The following is a 20,799-nucleotide window of genomic DNA, read 5'->3' on the forward strand; positions in this document are numbered from 1 at the left end:
TGGAGTATCAGAAATAGGATGAAATTTAATAGTGAAAAGTGTAAGGTGATGCATTTAGGGATGACTAACAACAATTTTAGTTACAAGCTGGGGACGCATTGGTTAGAAGTAATGGAAGAGGAGAAGGACCTAGGGGTTCTTGTAGACCGAAGGATGACTATGAGTAGACAATGTGACGTGGCGGTGAAAAAAGCCAATGCGGTCTTGGGAGGCATTAGGCGAGGTATATCTAGTAGGGATAAGGAGGTTCTGCTTCCATTGTACAAGGCGCTGGTGAGACCTCATTTGGAGTACTGTGTGCAGTTCTGGTCTCCCATGTTTAAAAAAGATGAACTCAAATTGGAATGGGTGCAGAGAAGGGCCACTAGGATGATCAGAGGAATGGAAAACCTGTCGTATGAAAGGAGACTAGAGGAGCTCGGGCTGTTTAGTCTGACAAAACGAAGGCTGAGGGGGGATATGATTGCTCTCTTTAAATATATCAGAGGGATAAATACCAGGGAGGGAGAGGAATTATTCCAGCTTAGTACTAATGTGAACATGAGAACGAATGGATATAAACTGGCAGTGGGGAAGTTTAGGCTTGAAATTAGACGAAGGTTTCTGACCGTCAAAGGGGTGAAATATTGGAACGGCCTTCCGAGGGAAACGGTGGGGGCGAGGGACCTGTCTGGTTTTAAGATTAAATTAGATAAATTTATGGAGGGAATGGTTTAATGGTAAAACATAATTGGTGGGGAATACCGAGCAATAGCAGGTAAATAGTATAATGACTAACAAGGGTCAGGCTGGAGACTCTTGCCCACATGCTCGGGGTCTTACTGATCGCCATATTTGGGGTCGGGAAGGAATTTTCCTCCAGGGTAGATTGGCTGAGGCCCTGGAGGTTTTTCGCCTTCCTCCGCAGCATGGGACAGGGATCGCTAGCAGGAGGGTTCTCTGCAAATTGAAGTCACCAAGACGCAGGATTTGGGACTTCATCAGCAGAGTCAAGGGAAGGGTAGGGACGGTTTTGTGGCCTGCAGCATGCAGGGGGTCAGACCAGATGATCATAATGGTCCCTTCTGACCTTAAAGTCTATGACTCTATGAGTCTATGAGTCCACCCCCCACCCAAAACAAACAAAGACACACACACACACAGAACAAATAAACAACCAAACAACCCTGCAAGAGTAAAAATAATGCAGGCATACGTCCTGCAGCAGGGTGGTGGCTATCCAGTTTATTGCACTGAATGCAGTATGTAAGATCACCTGCCTTGTGGACAGTTGGCATGTGTGTGCATTCAGTGCAAGCAGCTCATGGCCCTCAGAGACCGAATATGTGCTCTTGAGACCAGAGTGGCTGAACTGGAGGAGCTAAGGGAGACAGAGAGGCACATAGATGAGACTTTCTAGGACCCAGTAGAATGGTCCAATCCCTGGTCTCACAGCCTCTGTGCTGTTGAGAAGGATGAAAGTCTCAGGGAAGGAGAACATCCAACTGGAGTGGAGGGAAACAATTGCATAGTTGGGACCTTCCTTCCATATGATGTCATGGTATCCTAAGGATACCTCTCGGGGGGAGGGGACCCCTGTTGTTAGGAGGAGACAGGGAATAGTAATCCGTGATTCAAATATTAGAAATAAAGATAGTTGGGTTTGTGATGACAGGAAGAACTGCATGGTGAATTGCCTGCCCGGTACAAAGGTTGTGGAATTCTTGAGACATCTAGACAGACTTATATGCCATGCTGGGGAAGAGCCAGTGGTTGTGATACATATAGGTACCAATGACATAGGGATAGGTAGGAAAGAGGTCCTGGAAGCCAAATTTGGATTGCTAGACAAGAGATTGAAGTCCAGGACCTCCATGGTAGCATTCTCTGAAATGCTTTCAGTTCCACGTGCAGGACTAGGTAGACAGGCAGAACTGCAGGGTCTTAATGCATGGATGAGATGATCATATTCAGAGGAGGAATTTAGGTCTATTAGGAACTGGGGAACTTTTGGGGAAAGGAGGAGCCTATACAGGAAGGATGGGCTCCACCTAAACCAGAACAGAACCAGATTGCTGGCATGTAAAATTAAAAAGGTTGTAGAGGCGTTTTTAAACTAAGGACTAGGGGAAAGCTGACAGGTGTGGAGGAGCACACAGTTCAGATAGACACATCCCTCAGGGAAGAATTCATGAAAGGGGATACTCTATATCCTAGTAAAGAGGAGAGGGCAGACATTGATTAAACACAGGTAGGAACCAAAGTCAAATGAGAAAGAGTCCCATTCAGTTACATCACATAAAGACAGACAACGAAATACTGACAAATGTTATAACTGCTTGTATACAAATATGAGAAGGCAGCTTTGGCTCCAAGAAGAGACAAGGAAGTTTCCAGAAGCTGGAGAGCCAGAGACCCCAGGGAGGGGTGGGCTTGAAGCCAGGGACAAGGTCTTGACTTAAGACTCCCTTCTGCTTGTTTGTCAACCTTTGTTATAAAAGAGTAAACCTCCTTAATTGAGATTGGGTGTGGCAGCCCATGCTTCTAGCTGGGGAGCAGCAGCAGACCCTGGTGATGGGGATTTCAATTATCCCCATATTGACTGGGTACATGTCACCTCGGGATGGGATGCAGAGATAGTTTCTAGACACCATAAATGACTCCTTGGAGCAGCTAGTCCTGGAACCAACAAGGGGAGAGGAAATTCTTGATTTAGTCCTAAGTAGAGCACAGGATCTGGTTCAAAAGGAGAATATAGCTGAACCACTTGGCAATAGCAACCATAATATAATTAAATTTAACACCCCTGTAGGGAGGAAAATACCCAAGAAACCCATACAGTAGGATTTAACTTAGAAAAGGGGAACTACACAAAACCAAGGAGGCTAGTTAAATGGAAATTAAAAGGAACAGTCACAAGAATGAAATGCCTGAAAACTGCATGAAAACTTTTAAAAAACAGAATAATAGAGGCTCATATTATATGTATATCCCAAATAAAAAAACAGTAAGAGGACCCCCAAAAATGCCACCATGCCTAACAGAGTAAAAGAGGCAGTTAAAGACAAAAAGACATCTTTTAAAAACTGGAAGTCAAATCCTACTGAGAAAAATAGAAAGGAACATAAACTCTGGCAACTTTAGTGTAAAAGTGTAATTAGAAAGGCTGAAAAAGAATTTAAAGAGCAACTAACAAAAGACACAAACTAACAGCAACGTTTTAAAGTATATCAGAAGCAGGAAACCTGCAAAACTGTCAGAGGGGCCACTGAATGACCAAGATGCTAAAGGAGCACTCAAGGAAAATAAGGCCATTGTGGAGAAGCTAAATGAATTCCTTGCATCAGATTTCACTGAAGAGGATGTGAGGGAGATTCCCACACCTGAGCTTTTCTTTTTCGATGACAAATCTCAGGAACTGTCCCAGACTGAGGTGTCAGTAGATGAGCTTTTTGAACAAATTGATAAATTAAATAGTAATAAGTCACTAGGACCAGATGGTATTCACCCAAGTGGTCTGAAGGAACTCAAATATGAAATTACAGAACTATTAACTGTGGTATGTAACCTATCTCTTAAATCAGCCTCTGTACAGGTGTACAGGATGACTGGTGAATAGCTAATATGACACTGATTTTTAAAAAAGGAACCTGGCTTTTACAGGCCAGCAAGCCTATCTTCAGTACCAGGCAAATTGATTGAAACTATAGTAAAGAACAGAATTATCAGACACATAGATGAACACAATATGTTGGCAAAGAATCAACATGCTGTTTGTATAGGGAAATCATGCCTCACCAATCTATTAGAATTCTTTGAGGGCATCAACAAACATGACAACAAGGGTGATCCAGTGGATATATATTGTACTTGAACTTTCAGAAAGACTTTGACAAGATCTCTCACCAAATCTCTTAAGCAAAGTAGGCAGTCATGGGATAAGAGGGAAGGCCCTCTCATAAATCAGTAACTGGTTAAAAGACAGGAATCAAAGGGTAGAAATAAATGGTCTGTTTTCAGATAAGAGAGAAGTAAATAGCAGAGTCCCCCAAGAATCTGTACTGGGATCAGTGCTGTTCAACATATTCATAAATGATTTGAGAAAAGACATACACAATGAGGTGGCAAAAGTTTGCAGATGATACAAAATTAGTCAAGATAGTTAAGTGCAAAGCTGACTGCGAAGAGTTAACAAAGGAATCTCACATTTTCTCACAAGAAAATGGCAGATGAAATTCAATTTTGATAAATGCAAAGTGTTGCACATTGGAAAATGTAATCCCAATGTGGCGGGGCGAGTGCCCCACTCTCAGGTGAGAGGGGGCTGGAGTAGGCCAGAGCACCTGCGCAGGCCGACAGCCAATCAGGAAAGGGCTTACTGAGAGCCAATCAGGGCCGACATTATAGCCATCCAATCAGGGCTAGGCTAAACCCTATATAAAGGCTGCACCGGAGAGCAGCAGGCAGTCTGTCCCAGACCTTTGACAGGGGAAAGTCTGTCTCCAGAGCTGGGAGACTAGCACCATGGATAGCACAGTGCTGGCCAGGCTCAGGGAGCAGAAGAGAACTCTAGCCCGTAGCCTGCCAGGCTGCAGGCCCTGAAGGGAAGGGCCTAGCGGGTGCAAGGGGCCATAGGGGAAGTGGCCCAGGGAACTGGATAGATGAGGGGAGAGAAGGAGGACAGCAAGGCTGCTGCCAGAGGGTCCCTGGGCCAGGACCCAGAGCAGAGGGTGGACCTGGATCCCCCTTTTTCCCCCTTGCAGTACACCCAGCCATCGGCCATGGGGAGTGGCCATCTCAGACTACGCCAGATCCCTGATAGGAGGGATTAGACTTTGGGGATGTGGTTGGACATGGTGGCTGGAGCATTGAAAGACTGCTGATCACCCTGCCCCCCAGAAGGGGGTGTGGATGGACAAAGGGGTACTGCCGCAGGGCAGTGGTCTGGAAGAGGACGCCGCGAGCTGGGGAGTGACGTGGGCTCAGACACCAACCAAAGGCGAGACAATGGACGGGACACCACCAGGAGAGGTCACTCCACTGGACTGAACTAATTCTCGGAGACAACCAGCAGGAGGCGTTGTGGTGGTGAGTCCCAACATTGTCACACCCAACTATACATACAAAATGATAGGGTCTAAATTAGCTATTACCACTCAAGAAAGAGATCTTGGAGTCATCAATGGATATTAGCCATGATGGGCAAGGATGCAACCCCATGGTCTCTGAGTGTTCCTACACCTCAGACTGCCAGAAGATGGGACTGGATGACAGGGGATGGATCATTGATAAATGTGGAGATTACGTACTGTCACTGGAGGTTTGTAACTATGGTTTGTAACCTGTCCTTTAAATCAGCTTCTTTACCCAATGACTGGAAGATAGCTAATGTAAAGCCAATATTTAAAAAGGGCTCTAGAGGTGATCCTGGTAATTACAGAGCAGTAAGTCTAACATCAGTACTGGGCAAATTAGTTGAAACAATAGTAAAGAATAAAATTGTCAGACACCTAGAAGAACATAAATTGTTGGGCAAAAGTCAACATGGTTTCTGTAAAGGGAAATCATGTCTTACTAATCTATTACAGTTCTTTGAAGGGGTCAACAAACATGTGGACAAGGGGGATCGAGTGGACATAGCTTACTTAGATTTCCAGAAAGCCTTTGACAAGGTCCCTCACCAAAGGCTCTTACATAAATTAAGTTGTCATGAGATAAGAGGGAAGATCCTTTCATGGATTGAGAACTGGTTAAAAGACAGGGAACAAAGGGTAGGAATAAATGGTAAATTTTCAGAATGGAGAGGGGTAACTAGTGGTGTTCCCCAAGGGTCAGTCCTAGGACCAATCTTATTCACTTATTCATAAATGATCTGGAGAAAGGGGTAAACAGTGAGGTGGCAAAGTTTGCAGATGATACTAAACTGCTCAAGGTAGTTAAGACCAAAGCAGACTGTGAAGAACTTCAAAAAGATCTCCCAAACTAACTGATTGGGCAACAAAATGGCAAATGAAATTTAATGTGGATAAACGTAAAGCAATGCACATTGGAAAAAATAACCCCAACTATACATACAATATGATGGTGGCTAATTTAGCTACAACTAATCAGGAAATAGATCTTGGAGTCATCGTGGATAATTCTCTGAAGATGTCCACGCAGTGTGCAACGGTAATCAAAAAAGCAAACAGGATGTTAGGAATCATTCAAAAAGGGATAGAAAATAAGACAGAGAATATTTTAATGCCTTTATATAAATCCATGGTACCCCCATATCTTGAATATTGCATACAGATGTGGTCTTCCCATCTCAAAAAAGATATACTGGCATTAGAAAAGGTTCAGAGAAGGGCAACTAAAATGATTAGGGGTTTGGAATGGGTCCCATATGAGGAGAGATTAAAGAGGCTAGGACTTTTCTGCTTGGAAAAGAGGAGACTAAGGGGGATATGATAGAGGTACATAAAATCATGAGTGGTGTGAAGAAAGTGAATAAGGAAGTTATTTACTTGTTCCCATAATATAAGAATGAGGGGCCACCAAATGAAATTAATGGACAGCAGGTTTAAAACAAATAAAAGGAAGTTCTTCTTTACACAGCACACAATCCACTTGTGGAACTCCTTGCCTGAGGAGGTTGTGAAGGCTAGGACTATAACAGGGTTTAAAAGAGAACTAGATAAATTCATGGAGGTTAAGTCCATTAATGGCTATTAGCCAGGATGGGTAAGGAATGGTGTCCCTAGCCTCTGTTTGTCAGAGGGTGGAGATAGATGGCAGAAGAGAGATCACTTAGGTTCTTTGAGATGTGTAGTCCCTATGTGTACTCCACACATGGGGTATGCATGCTCACCATGTGCCCAACTTCATAAATTCTTCAAAGTAGTGTCCATTGGCCCACACATACACAGCCTCCTTGTGCTCACAGCCAAGAATATAAGAGGCAGTGCAGGTCGATGCCTCTCCAGTTCCTCTTTTTACCACAAATCCAATAGGATCTGAGCAGAGGGGTGGAGGGAGGGTAGTGGAATACAGATAGGGACAACACATCTTGAAGAACCTCCAGTTACCGTAAATAACCTCCATTTCTTTTTCAAGTGATGGTCCCTATGTGTCTTTCTCACATAGGTGATTGTCAAGGAGTGTCAGACTGAAGGTGGATGCGAGGAAATTGGTAGCAAAAATTCTTGCAATACTGCTGATCCCACTGCTACCAAGGCATGAACTAGGGTATCGTGTGTCACAAACATGTGGACAGAACTCCAGGTGGCCACTCTGCAGATGTCCTGCAGCAGAACGTTTGATAGGGATGCCATGGAGGCAGCTTGTGCTCGCCTAGAATGAGCTGTGACAGCTCCAGGGAGAGGAAGTTTTGCTACCTTTTAGCACTGTAAAATGCATCCCAAAACCCACTTAGAAATCCTCGGGGAGGATATGGCTTGCCCACACGATCTCGCTGCTATGGCGATTAAAAAGTGTCAGTGATTTCCTAAGGGGTTTGGTTCTTTGCAGGTAGAACGCCAGGGCATGCCGAACATCAAGGGAGTGAAGTCTGTTATCTTCAGAGGAAGAGTGGGGTTTCAGACAAAAATACAGGTAAGTGTATTATTTGATTGATACAGAACTCAGAAACAATCTCAGGGAGAAATTTGGAGTGTAGTTGGACAGAAAACTTTTCTTTGTGAAACACTGTATAAGGAGGATCCGCCATGGTAGCTCTGAGCTCACTGATCCCCCTGTACAAAGTGACAGCCACTAAGAATGCCACATTCTTCATGGCACACGTTGCCAGGGTTCGAAAGGCAGACCTATGAGTGTCAACTGACACAGTTAAGGTCCCATTGAGATGTAGGTTTAAGCACTGGTGGGAAGGTCCTGATGAGATCTTTCATAAATCATATTGTAGCAGGGTGAGTAAAGATGGAACATCTTTCCACCAGAGGGAGGAAGGCACTAATCACTACTACGTTTACTCACAGCAAACTAATAGAAAGACCTGAAGTCTTCAGGGACAGAAGATAGTCTAGGATAACCAGGATGCTTAAGGTATCCATAGAACGTTGGTGGAGTTGTGCCCAAACCAAAAAGCATCTCCATTTGGCCAGACAGTAGGTTCTAAAAGAATCCTTTCTACTTTGATTGAGGATCTTCTGAATGGCGGCCACGCATGAGCATTCTATTTCTGACTCCATCCAAACACCAGGCCATGAGGTGGAATGAGCTCAGATTGGGATGTTTGATTTCCCCCCCCCCATCCTGGGTTAGGAGATCTGGGAATGGGCAGATTCTGACTGGTGAGTGGGAAGACATTGTTGGAAGTTCCATGAACCAGAACTGTCTGAGCCAGTAGGGAGCTAGAAGAATGATGTTGGCTCTGTCAGACGTATCTTCCCCAGGACTTGTGGAAGTAGGGGAATGGAAGGAAAGGCATATCTGAGGATGTTCACCCAAGACAGCAGACAAGCATTGCCCTTGGAGTTGTAACCCATGCCTCCTCTGGAACAACATAAGCACTTTATGTTCATTTGGGAAGAAAAAAGATCTAATAGTTGAGTAACTTACTGTGCAAATATACTGGGGGGCGTGTCTCCCTGGCGCGGATGGGAGAGGGGCCTCAGCTTTCTCCATCAGGTGCTTTCATAGGTTAAGCTCTTCTTGAGTTCTGGGTGGGAAGGAGCAACAGATACTGCACTTTGCAGAAATATGCACCTCTCCCACACAGTACAGACACCACTGATGTTCATTACTAATGGAGAAGGAGAAAGGGCAGAAGATGCAATTCTTGAATCCCAGGACTCTGTGCATAGTCCTGGAACCAGGGAGGGATTCCCCAACTAGGGGAAAATAAATACTTTAAATACTAACTACTAAGCCAAGATATATTACTAGTTACAAATGTTTTCTTTCTTTGCAAGTTATACAACAGAGTGAAGGAGGACACCATTCCAACTCAGGCCATGCAATGGTAAGAAGGAACAGGAGAGGCATCGACTCACGCTGCCTCTTACATCCTTGGTTGGGAACACAAGGAGAGCTACTGGGCATGTGCGGGCCAATGGACACTGCTTTGAAGAATTTCTGGATTCAGGCGCCTGGTGCGCATGTGTACCCCATGTGTGGAATACACACAGGGACCAGCACTCAGAAGAATGTCCTGTTCTGTTCATTCCCTCTGAAGCATCTGGCACCAGCCACTATTGGAAGTCAGGATACTGGGATAGGTGAACCATTGATCTGACTCAGTATGGCCATTCTTATGTTCTTGTGTATATGTAAGTTTATATATAAATATATAAACACATTATATATCTATACACATTAAATATATATATGTCAATTGCATGTGTTTTCTAAGGCAATCGGAACACATCAAGATGTTAGCTGGGTGAGTAATTCCAGTGCACCAACCTCCATTGCATGAAATATTTAAATCTATGCAGGATATTTAGCTATTTGATATCCTCAAAATAAAACAATTTAAATAGAATTTTATCGGAAGATCACTGTCTCCTTCTTTGATATCAAAGATCTTGGGTTTTGCTTTGACATTTGTTTTTCATAAATTCCCTCTGTAGTTTAAGTGGCAGCAGCAGACCAATATTCCATAGCAACAGTCAAATCCACTGATATCACTTAATTAAATCACTGATTCTGAATAAAGACAACACACCATAATGACAGTGATCACTTTCAGTCCATGGAACTCCTATTGGCCTCACTGGTATATTGGAAGAGAACCCTAAATTAAAGAGTGATGGGCATGAAACATAAGCCCCCATCAGTGCCCTTGCAGACTATAGCAGGTATACAGGAATTTAAACAGAAATAGAAAAGAGGATGTTCCTTGCATAGCTATGGTAAATATAGGTTTATCCATTAAAACAGAAGATGAGCGGTGCATGCCAACAGACTGGATTGCATTCCCTTTACTGTGTTTCTCACAAAGAATAAAACAATTGTTTATTAATAGTTCGTCCTTATATACAGCCAAATTCTTCACTCAGATATGCACACGACTTCCTCAGAAATCAATTGGAAGTATTTCAGGGCAGAATATTGTTCATGACATTTATCCCCACAGCGGTGTTCCCCCTAACGCTCACAGGCAATGGCAGCATATATGTAGGGAGGATGACTGCGTGGCCATGTCCCCAGACTGACAGATCGTTGGCCAGGGCCATCCACCTGCTCTCAAAGGAGAAGCCTGCCTATTTACAATGTGGATGCACTAGCAGGAGGGTAAGCTGCATCGTTTTGCTCCTTTGATGCACCCAATCAAGAGATCACAGGATTTTGCCATCTGTTAGATTTGTCCCTTATGGATCTTGAATGGTATGACAAATACCCAGTTTTTTAATACTCATTTTGTCTGGTCTTATGAGGGTTGTTAGCTGCTAGCCATGGAAATCTGGCCTTATGAAGGTTGTTAGCCATGCTCAAATATAGCTCTCCAGGTTCACAGCCAATGCTGCATGGTGAGGTTTTCAATTTTTATCTGTTATATTTTACAGGAGTTTTTAAAAAGGTATTTATTTTAAATTGGTATCTTTTGATCCATGTTGAGTCATTTGCATACAGTGCCTCTTCTTAGCACATCAAGAAATGACATTGTCATGTGTCAACTGTGGCTCCATTCATTCCCCTTCCCTTGTCACATAATGCTTCTCTTCCTCTTGTTACATGCTAATTTATTTCAGGTACTTGCAGTAGACAAACGAGCAATGGATTCAAACATAAGGGAAAATTTGACTCTTGATGCCAAGGAGTTAAAGTGCATAAACAGCATTTCCTGTAACAGTTGTGAGGCTAATTTTTAGTCAATGTTTATTATTCCGATTTAAACCCACTGACTAAGCACGAAAATGACATGGCACAATTATAATAGCAAGCTACTCTTTCACAACTACAGCCATTACTCGCCCAAACTTCCTCTCTCTTCACAAGACTTCAGTGAGTTTCACGTGCGCTCTTGCCCCAGAAACAACAGCTTTGGGGCAAGATACCGCACAATATATTGCAATAGCAGCACTACACTCCCTGGTGGAAAAGGAAAGTGCACTGCTGCTGGACCCCTAAATGTAAGTGCACACAAAAAATGGAAAGATTCTTTAACAAATCATGACTTAAAGGAAAACAGCTAGATGTAACTATAGCTCTAAATATGAAGTTTAACAGCATCACTGTAACCAACACTGTTAACCTCTTCTATGCCAAAATAAAGTGTACCCTCAGAAACAATGGGGCCAAATCCTCCCCACCCCATGCCACACACAGATATCACCACCCCCTGCCCCATTCCACTTGCTTAATGCTGCCCCACAGCTCAAAGCAGGCAGATAATCATCTTAGTCAACCAGATGGGGAGGCCCCTGGTATAACTGGATCTAGACCGTCACTCTCTCCTGCAGAGGCATGTGCAGGATTGGTCCCTGGATTAGTGAATTAACACACAGGGCTGGATTTTTCAGGGAAGCTGAGAAGGGTTGTGAGAGAGTGACTCTGAATCACTGATAGAGCCTGGTGCTTTGTTAATCCTCATGATTCTTTAAGGAATTAAGCCGAGGAGAGTGGAGTAAAGCTGAAGGGAGATGGTGCTTGTGGGCTGGTGAGAACATTACGCTCAACAGCCATCATGAGCCATTGGCTGTGAGAAAAATAGATTCACCAAAGCTCGTGCAGGGAGATGCCTGTTACTTCCCACTGCACCAGCTAATTCTCCTGTGCCCCAGAGGGAAACTGTTTTGTGAGGTCAGCATGTCAAAGAGGTCCTGTATTCTTACTGCCACCCTCCCTCAGAATTTCCACTTAGGTTTTAGATTACAGGCAGGATTACATGGAAAACTCATTGGCATAGACTACGGAAAAGATGTGTTAATACATCTTCAGGTCACCCAGACCACTTTCCCGTCTTGTCCAGCACTGCCCACTTGTTGGGCTGTCTTTGTCATCTATGTCCCCACCCCCACCCCCTCCCAGCAAAAGCCACTGGTTCCCTGCCTCTGAATTTATGTCAACACAGCCAGGCTGAATATGATGGTTAGTTCCTCACAGCTTCACCTACTCATATTTTCCTTTAGCTGCAACTATTAAGCGCACTGGAGCGAGCTGCTCCTGGCTGGCAATAGGAGTAATTGAAAATCCTAAAATAAATCTAAGACATTCACTGAATTGCATATAAGCACCTATGCCCACTGAACCAGATCCTGAACTTGTGTAAATCAGTATAGCTACTCTGAAATGAATGGAGATGTGTTATTTACACCAGCTGAGAATCTTACCTTCACTCCCTTTCATGCCCATTGTCCTGCCTCACCTGTGGTCTTTTCAGTGTGGACGTAGAGAATTGCCCACATTAGTGAGGGCTGTGTTCATTTTCTCCTATTTTATTAAACCTCAGTGTACAGGTACTGAGCAACCAGTGGAGATGAAATCCTTGCCCCATTGAAGACAATGAGAGTTTGGCCATTGACTTTGACAGGGCCAGGATTTCACCCAGCACAATACTGATATTTTGGTTGGCTCTTCATGCTGCTTTCAGCAGCGCTCAGCAGCCTGCGGGATTGAACGATAGTGAGAATCCAGTGCAAACTTCTGCTGAAAGACTGTCAGATGTGTTCATTCCTACTTCATTTGGTGTGAAGGACAGATTATTATAGCTGGAAAATGGTTTTTCACATTGATTTGCTGTAGTGTGTGTTTAAATTTTAAATTTGTTTTTAGACTATTCAGTTGTAACAAATGGAAACTAAAAAATAATTAAAATAACTTTAAAGGTCAACAAATGCAAGGAGATTCTAATTTTAGGCTTCTGTCACCCCCATGATCCATGTTGTGATTAAGTTGTTGATATGCATGGTCATCATGCCATGGCATGTGCTTTGGCACATCATGCTGAGTCAGCCTGAGGTGAACAGGTGATCCATGATAGAACACTGCAGCATTACTTCATTATCTCCTGTTCTTATCTACCAGAAAGCATACCCTTGGCTATCATATTACAGCACAGATGCCCTCTTCCATTACTACAGCTATCCCTAAAAAAAATGAAGTAAGTTAAAGAGAAAGTGCCTCTCTCCACTTAGAATTTCTTTGTTTTTGTAATTTAAGACAGGATGTTAATATTATGTTAGTGAACTGTATGTGCGGGACAACTTGCACTTATTATCTTTTAGAAACAAAGTTCTCCTGACAAAGTAGCTAAAAGAGAGAAGCATCAACTTGAGTAATAGCACCTGATCCAATGCTGACTTGAGTCAATGGAAGGATTCCCATTGACTTCAATCAGAATTGGATTGGGCCTTTACATATTTATGGTTTAACATTCATCTCACTGGCCTTTGTTAAACTATTAGGACCTTCAAATTAAGTAAATGCAAATAAAGTGCAGGCCACCTAGGAGTATGTCTACACTGCATTTAAACACCCGCAGCTGGCCTGTGTCAGCTGACTCGGGCTCACAGGGCTCAAGCTAAGGAGCTGTTTAATTGTGGTGTAGACATTTGGGCTTGGGCTGGAGTCCAAAGTCTGGGACCCTGCAAGGGGGGACGGTCCCATAGCCTGGGCTCCAGTCCAAGCCCCAACATCTACCTGGCAATTAAACATCCCCTTAGCCCGAGCCCCGCAAGCCTGAGTCAGCTGGCACAGGCCAGTCACAGGTGTCTAATTGAAGTGCAGACATACCCTACATGTTTGACTTAGAAGGCTCAAAGCAAGGAAATTCTTAGCTGAGACTGCCACTGTGTCCTTAACTCTCCCTGTGGTGCCCATCATGGTGACAATCACTCTCATCCCCTGGTGGTTTTGCACACAATCTCTTATTAGGCCTATAGGAACTGGAAAACAATTTTCTATTCAAAATAATGGCAAATGACAGTGATAATTCATAAGGTCATTAGAGTAGAAAGGACTCTACACTGAACAGTATTGTTGCTAAAAGAGCTAAATGTTGGCTTGTGTCATCAATGTCTGATATTTAAATTATTTGATATTCACCTTGTTGCTTTCACTTAATCCATCTGAATTTTTTATTCAAGAATGCAAATGAGAAAAATTACTCTATTTGGATAAAACATTTTGCTTAAGTGAACAATCATTTTTCCCTTACGCTAAAGCGAGTTGCCTTTATGTCAGAAGTTAATCAAATAGCTGTTTTCCAGTGACTCAGACTTTGAAACCTGTCATATAAATGTATTTAAATTAATGTACATTCAGTAGCATAAAATAAGAGGATGCAACAGAATTGCCTTCTTCATGAATACCAGACTCTTTTCTGACAAAGCAAAAAATAGCAGTTATAGATCAGAAAAAAAGCTGTGTGATTGAACTGTTATTGATATGAAGCAGAAGTAATCTGGATGAATGCATAAACAATATCCAAAATACTTTGGTTCACAGTTTCTTTTTTAAAATGCAGTTAATAATATTTACCTGTTCCATAACCATATGCAAAGTCAAATAATAGACCTATTTTAAGAGACTTATCTTTCAAACACCTTTTTGGCTTAAAATGATTGAATATATTGTTTTCAAATATACAATGTAATCAAGAATGTAATAATTTGACATTTTACACTTTAATACATTTCTGCTACTTTGAATGGTGCTATTGTATTGATGGATCCGATCACAAAAGCAAAGTAAAATAGATCAGTAAAATCTTAGAAACTGAAATATGTTTTGTAACATGATCATAATACTGAACTCAGTACAAAAACACCTTTATAATATCCAGATTCGTAACAGAAATTCACTATGATCCTCCCCACAAGCCATCTTCCTTTTTATTTATTCATGTGTTTATTTTAAGGGAAAATTATGCAAAACTAGAAAGACAATGCTTTCTACTTTTGTACTTTTGGGAAAATTTTAATGAGATCTGGACATTGGCCAAAGTTGTGTTTTTCAGCTAACTAACTGGAACATGGAATATATAGTAAATAGGCCACAAGGCTGCTTATGGTTATTCAGGGATTTCACTGGTGGCGTGAAGTTCAAAACTCCATGCATAGCATCTTCTCTCTGGTTCACCAAACATGATGGCTTTGTAGAGAGGATAGGATGATAGAAAAGAATGACATAACCTGTTAGACCCTTCACAGAAAGATTCAGAAGAAGGGAACTTGTGCAAATATCGAAGCTGAATTTCTGATTTAAAAATGCTACAAAGTGAAATTCTGCTCTGAAAAATGACTTTGTGAAAACAGCATTGCGGGGGTTCTGTGTTTATTGACACCCAAGGCTTAACTGTGCTTACAGGCACAGCCCTCCTTTGGAATCAGTGGGGAGCCACCACCTCCTTGGGGGAACATTGAAAGTAACTCATGTCAAGCACTTTGGAATGGAACAGCATCCCCGCTTTTATTGGATGTAGCTTATTATCTCCGACGCAGCCAGTCAGCTCTGCGTACTAGTGCACAGAAAGAAAGAGCCACAGGCCACTCTGCTCCCACCCTTCTCCCTTGAAGGTGCTACATGTCCCCCAGGAAGTAGGGAAGAAGCAATCTGTGCACCCTTGTGTATATAGACTGCCATTGTGTCTGGTCTGATGTACACAAGGTGTGGCATGGGATGGCTTATTGCATGGGGATCTCCTCCCCAACTATACCCCCATGGAATGGCCAGGCAGAATCTGTCCTTAACAATTATTTATCTGTTCAATTCAGGACAAATTCTGCCTTCCTTTACACCTTGTCAAACTTCACTGAAGTCCATGTGAGTGCATGGGGTGTGAGTGAGAGCAGAAAATGCTTTGGAGTTGTTGTTTTTACTATAACAACACAGCCCCTGCTACAGGAAAGCACTTAAGCACATGCTAAAATGCCATTAATGTCAATGCCTAAGTGCTTTCCTGAATTGGGGCCACAGTTTGTCCAGCAGTTTCATCAGCTTTACTTGGAATCTGGAAGTCACACTGGCTTCTTTCTGGTTCATGCATCACAAACAGTAAAAAAGATTCCACATTCCAAATTCGGCAGTTTGCACAGGAGGGAGTGAAGGCAGAAAATGGTTCTTGATTTGAAATTTAATTAACATTGCTGTCACTGATGTGTGAGCTCCCTCTCTCATACTAGCAGCATCCACTGGCTGAACAATATTCTTTCATACCAACAGCTTTCATTGCAGAATTAATAGGAGTAAAAAGTAGTAAAAAAAAATTGTCACCAGAGCCAGCAGATATGCATCTGAAATACACACAGGGGAGCAGACCTATTGAGGAAGAGAGTACATTTTCACATAGTCACTTTTCAGACAATAACTGCACTTTGAGCTTAGATTTCTTTGTTTAAAAAAAAGGCAGTTTGGTAGAACTGTAGAGCTCTTGAGCCATTCTAAATGCTTAAGAGAAAACTTGATCTCCCCTCTTCTTGTCTGGGGACTGAATCCTGAACTCACTGGCATGAATGTTGAAAGGTCAAAAGCAGTGGAAACACTGTTTATCCACTGACTAGTGGCCAAAGCTGTGGAAGCCTGAGCATCTGCAGCCTCACATGTGCTGATGCTAAGATGCTTATGGTCATTCTCCACACAGCAAAGAAAATGGTGTGAGAATAGGGCAGGGCAGGGAGTGGCCAAGCCAAAGCACAAACCTAGGTATCCCTAAATCAGCATAGGAATGGAGAATTGGGCTATGTCCACTATCCTACCCCATAGCCAGTAATGGCTAGAAGAAGTCTACTATGTGGGTGCCCTGGCCCCTAATTCCCTCATTTCCCTCAGAGTTTTACATGAGCACAGCCCTTTGACTTGGGCTTTGCTTGAGAGTTCAGGATTTAGCCCTGTATGTCTAGAAACTTCAGAAATCAGCAAATCCAACTGTATTTAGTAAGGGAACCTGGAACATACTTCTGTTTATTGTTTAGCTCAGTAACTAGAGAGATTTACAGAAGTGACTTCTAGCAAAACCAAAACCTGGATCCTTTACAAATATTATTTAATGTATGGCTACATTCCAAAAGACGGCTCCATCTAAAAGCACCAGGAGCCTGATTCTCCACTGTGCTTCTCCGGTTTTATGTCAATGAAATAATTGATTTCAATGGAATGATTGTTCTGCAAAAGTGGAATAGTGGAAAGGAGAATCGGGCCACAGATGTAAAGTTATCAAAACCCATAGTATGTCAAGAAGACTTCCAATTAGTTGATCAATAGAGAAACTTACCTTTAAAATTTGGTCTGATTCTTGCATCATATCCTGATGTCCTTCCCATCAATTTGTCCAAAAAATCTGAAGGAGACAGGGTCTGTGAGGGGGATTTTCCAGATCTGGAATCATGTTCTTTACAGAAAGCCGCCCTAAACAAATTATTAGCCACCATTAGCGACTATTCAGCTCTCGTTGCCTTTATGTTTAGGGAGGAAATTATAATACTCTTTACAAAAATCTTCATCAACACTGATTGTACTAATGAATAGATAGGTAGAAAATGGATCCTTGTTTTCATCAGAAAACTTTATTTTAGAAGTAAAAATAAGTTTCAAGTAAGAGAAATATATCAGTGCATCACAATTTGCTTTATAGAATACTTAGACTATAAAAAGAAAATTGTTAAAACTGTAGGATTTTAAATAGATGTCTTCAACTTATCTGATTGTTTAAAACATTCTCCTGAGGACTTTGATCTCCCAATTCATGTTATTGTCAGAGTTACATGTATGCTACTGAAACCATTTTCACTTTAAGCTGGTCCTGAGGTGGCATCAAACTTCCATACAATGACTGGCAAAACTCATCACACAACAGTGAAAATTGTTGACTTTGTTAATATCCAAAACAGAACAAAACAAAAACATGGGAGTAGGAATAGTCTTTACAGATTCCATCTAAGTTGGTTTTAAATTGTGTTAATTAAAGACCCAATTCTTTACCAGCTGTGTGTTTATTTTCCCTGAAAAGGGTTTGAGAAGCAAACACATCTGATTTTAATCTTCTACCCACAGCGAGCAATGATAATGGTCCTTTCCCCCATCTTTCCCTTTAATTTGTTTTTATATCCAGACTTTTTTGAATAGGTCTGTGTCTTGAGGTTTTAGCATTAAGTTAATAGTACCACCATGCCTTTGTAGCTTTGTATATACAACATATTAGATATTTCAGGGGATGGGAATCTCAGATGGTTGTTCCCTAGAAAAAATAAACTAGAAGCACTTGAACAAATTTGGACTGCAGGGACATGAATTCTGTCATAACCATTATTAAATCAGTGAGTTTAAAAATATGACTAATTCGTTTGGTTCCTAAATTATCCGTTTTATATTTTAATAGTATCTCTGAGAGGTATCAGAAGTAATCCTATCACAATGTCTTCTACAGTATTGGTGTATTTAAATATGTGCCCAAAAGACATCATTCACTTTGAGCAGTATTTCTTGTTACTATTTTTTATCATCAATGCGTGTGTACCTATATGCAAACAGCTAAACAAACATGATGATCTGAAATCTAAAGGAAATAAAATACTATTTTCCCCCACTAAAATATTAGAATTGTTAGAATACTATGTTATCTTCAACATTTGTGATATTATCAGGTTCCATTTGTGATATTGCGGGTTCCATTTTTCTGACAATGATGTGGTACTGCTTCTGATATTTTAACAACGACAGAAATTATTCCCCACTTAACTGGTATAAATGTAATATACAATAATAAAAAAGTGGGTAGCCATTCAGTATACTTATTTGGAATGACCTAACACAAATCACTTGTGTTTCCACTTGGAACCACCATGCTGAATGATGTGGCCATCCCAAACTTGTGAATATAAATAATATTTCACTCTGTCACTGTACACACACACACACTTTGTATATGTGCATACATACATACTATATACACACACACAACATATTACATTAATGAAACTCAGGTGAACCATTGCTCTGACAAATAACCCTCCAATGTTTTTTTGGAATGATAAGGAAAACTCAATAACTGAAGCAATATCTCCTCTCTTCTTTGAAATTTTAAGAACATTCCTATATACTGCTGCTTGAAGTAAGGAGTGTAAAGGAATTATTGATTGGTCCAAGGTCTTCCCAGAATCAGAGGGCTGGTTCTGTAGATACAAATAACCACATCCCTGACAAGCCTGGGAGATAAAAACAAGGCAACCTACTAAATAACTTCCAGTGGGAGTGGAGAGAGTATATTGCATTCCAAAAGGGAAAAAACGATGAAAATGTTGTTCAGCTATGTAGACGTTATTAATATGGCACTGTAAAAACGTGTCTTTAAATCAGAGACGTGGAAAATGTATTGCACAAACTTGGATTTTTGGTGTGTGTTACCAAGCAACGGGGCTCTTCCAGTGTAAGAGGTATTGCCTATATAAAATTAATATGAAATACTTTCAGACGTAGCAAATAAACTAGGTTAATGTAACGTGGTTGCTTATAGCTATGCTTTCCACATCTTTTGGTAAATATCAGCATACAGTTATTTCACCTACCTGAAGTGGTTTGTCTCTAAGAAAAATGCAAACAAGGCTGTCAAAATTTTCACTAGCTTCCCGTTCATTCCTCCTGTTTTGTGTGATGATTATGGAAAATATCCCAGAAACGATTCCAGAGAGAAGCAGGGGGAAGTACCTTGTGCTGTCTAGATTCCCAAATCCAGCAATAATTTGATTTTCTTGACAATCAAAAAGAGGAGATCTGGATGTCTACAAATTGGGGGTAAAAAATAAGAAGTGCCAGTCCTCGGAATCATGGTCAGGTCAAACCCAGGCTCATCCCCAGCAGCCAATACAAAAGAGACAAAGCATCAGAACTGGTGGTTCCCCCGGCTGCTTTTACGGAATGATGAAAAAATAAAATAAAAATTGCCCTGCTACCTTAAGAACATCATGCAAAAGGAAATCGCTGCCGCGCTGGAGAGCTATCTGTTGTGGGTTTGTTTGATTTCCCTTTTGCTTTGGAAATCAGTATCTATGAGTCGTCGTGGGGCTGTTTCTTTCCTTTTTTTCCCCCCCTACTCCCGGCAGCGAGTTGTAAATGTTGCTGTGGAATGATTGGTGTGGGCTGCAGAGAAAGCTACGCTCCTGTGCCGGAATGAGACGGGAGCTTACCCTGCCTATAAATTTCAGCACTTGGACAGCTCCGAGCCCAGCTTGTGCGCATGCATCTTTCTCCAGCGGGGGAGAGAGGGGCAGCAAGCACAGAACGTGACTCGAGTTCAGAGCCGTTTCCTCCCCAAAGAGTGACTCTCCCGCCGCCTCCCCGTTTGCAGGGCTCCGTTTGTGTGCTACAGAATCGCATGGGCTCCATTTCCCTGGGGCAGGGGCAGGGGCAGGGAGGCGCCCGGCGCCGGCCGGCAGATGAAGCCAGATGTTGCAGATGTTGCTTGCCTCTCCCGTGCCCAGCTGTTCTGGGGGAGGAGGAAGGAGGGCGACAGGGCAGAGCGGCAAAGCGGGGTGGAAACAGGGTAACTCAGAAAACTCCTGGCCCCGCCACACCAGGGGCTGAGCAGGGGCAGGGCCCAAGGCAGGACACTGGGGAACCTGTCTACACGGCCTGGGGGAAGGGTAGGGCGGAGGTGGCCTGGGTGGCTCTGCACCCCCGCCCCCTCCCCGAAGCAGCAGGGGCCTCCATTGCTTTGCCCCCTGTGGAGACGGGTCACTGGCCCTAGGAAAGGGGAAAGGGGGGAGAGGAGGCCCCCTTGCCAGTCCCAGTGGAGAAGGTTGGGGAAGCTGCCTCCTGCTTTGCTTCCCCTAGGGAAGAGGCAAAAAATATCACCCTCCTGCCGTGGCTCTCAGCCACCCCCGGGGAGAGGGAACACCGCCCCCCCCCCAAGCCACAGGAGATGGGGGGAGAAAACGGCTG

At 42.6% G+C, this 20,799-nt stretch overlaps 1 protein-coding gene across 6 annotated transcripts in view; it reads right to left on the reverse strand.

Moving 5' to 3' along the window:
- The window catches only part of GLRA2 (glycine receptor alpha 2), a 167,474-nt gene extending 147,128 nt beyond the window's left edge, over positions 1 to 20,346 (reverse strand). For 2 of the 6 annotated variants that reach the window (XM_005287810.5, XM_065580548.1), the window contains exons 1-2: positions 19,428 to 20,346; positions 17,138 to 17,271 (exon numbers count right to left, since the gene is read on the reverse strand). In XM_005287810.5, coding sequence (XP_005287867.1) covers positions 17,138 to 17,271; positions 19,428 to 19,495 — 202 coding nt within the window. In that variant the 5' untranslated portion in view covers positions 19,496 to 20,346. The remainder of the gene's footprint in view (positions 1 to 17,137; positions 17,272 to 19,427) is intronic. The other 4 variants (XM_042840180.2, XM_005287811.5, XM_042840179.2 and 1 more) reach the window with 3 other exon arrangements.
- Positions 20,347 to 20,799: the final 453 nt, after the last annotated feature.

The sequence above is a fragment of the Chrysemys picta genome, chromosome 1 (assembly GCF_011386835.1).
Source record: "Chrysemys picta bellii isolate R12L10 chromosome 1, ASM1138683v2, whole genome shotgun sequence".
In the NCBI taxonomy this organism is placed as follows: Eukaryota; Metazoa; Chordata; order Testudines; family Emydidae; genus Chrysemys; species Chrysemys picta.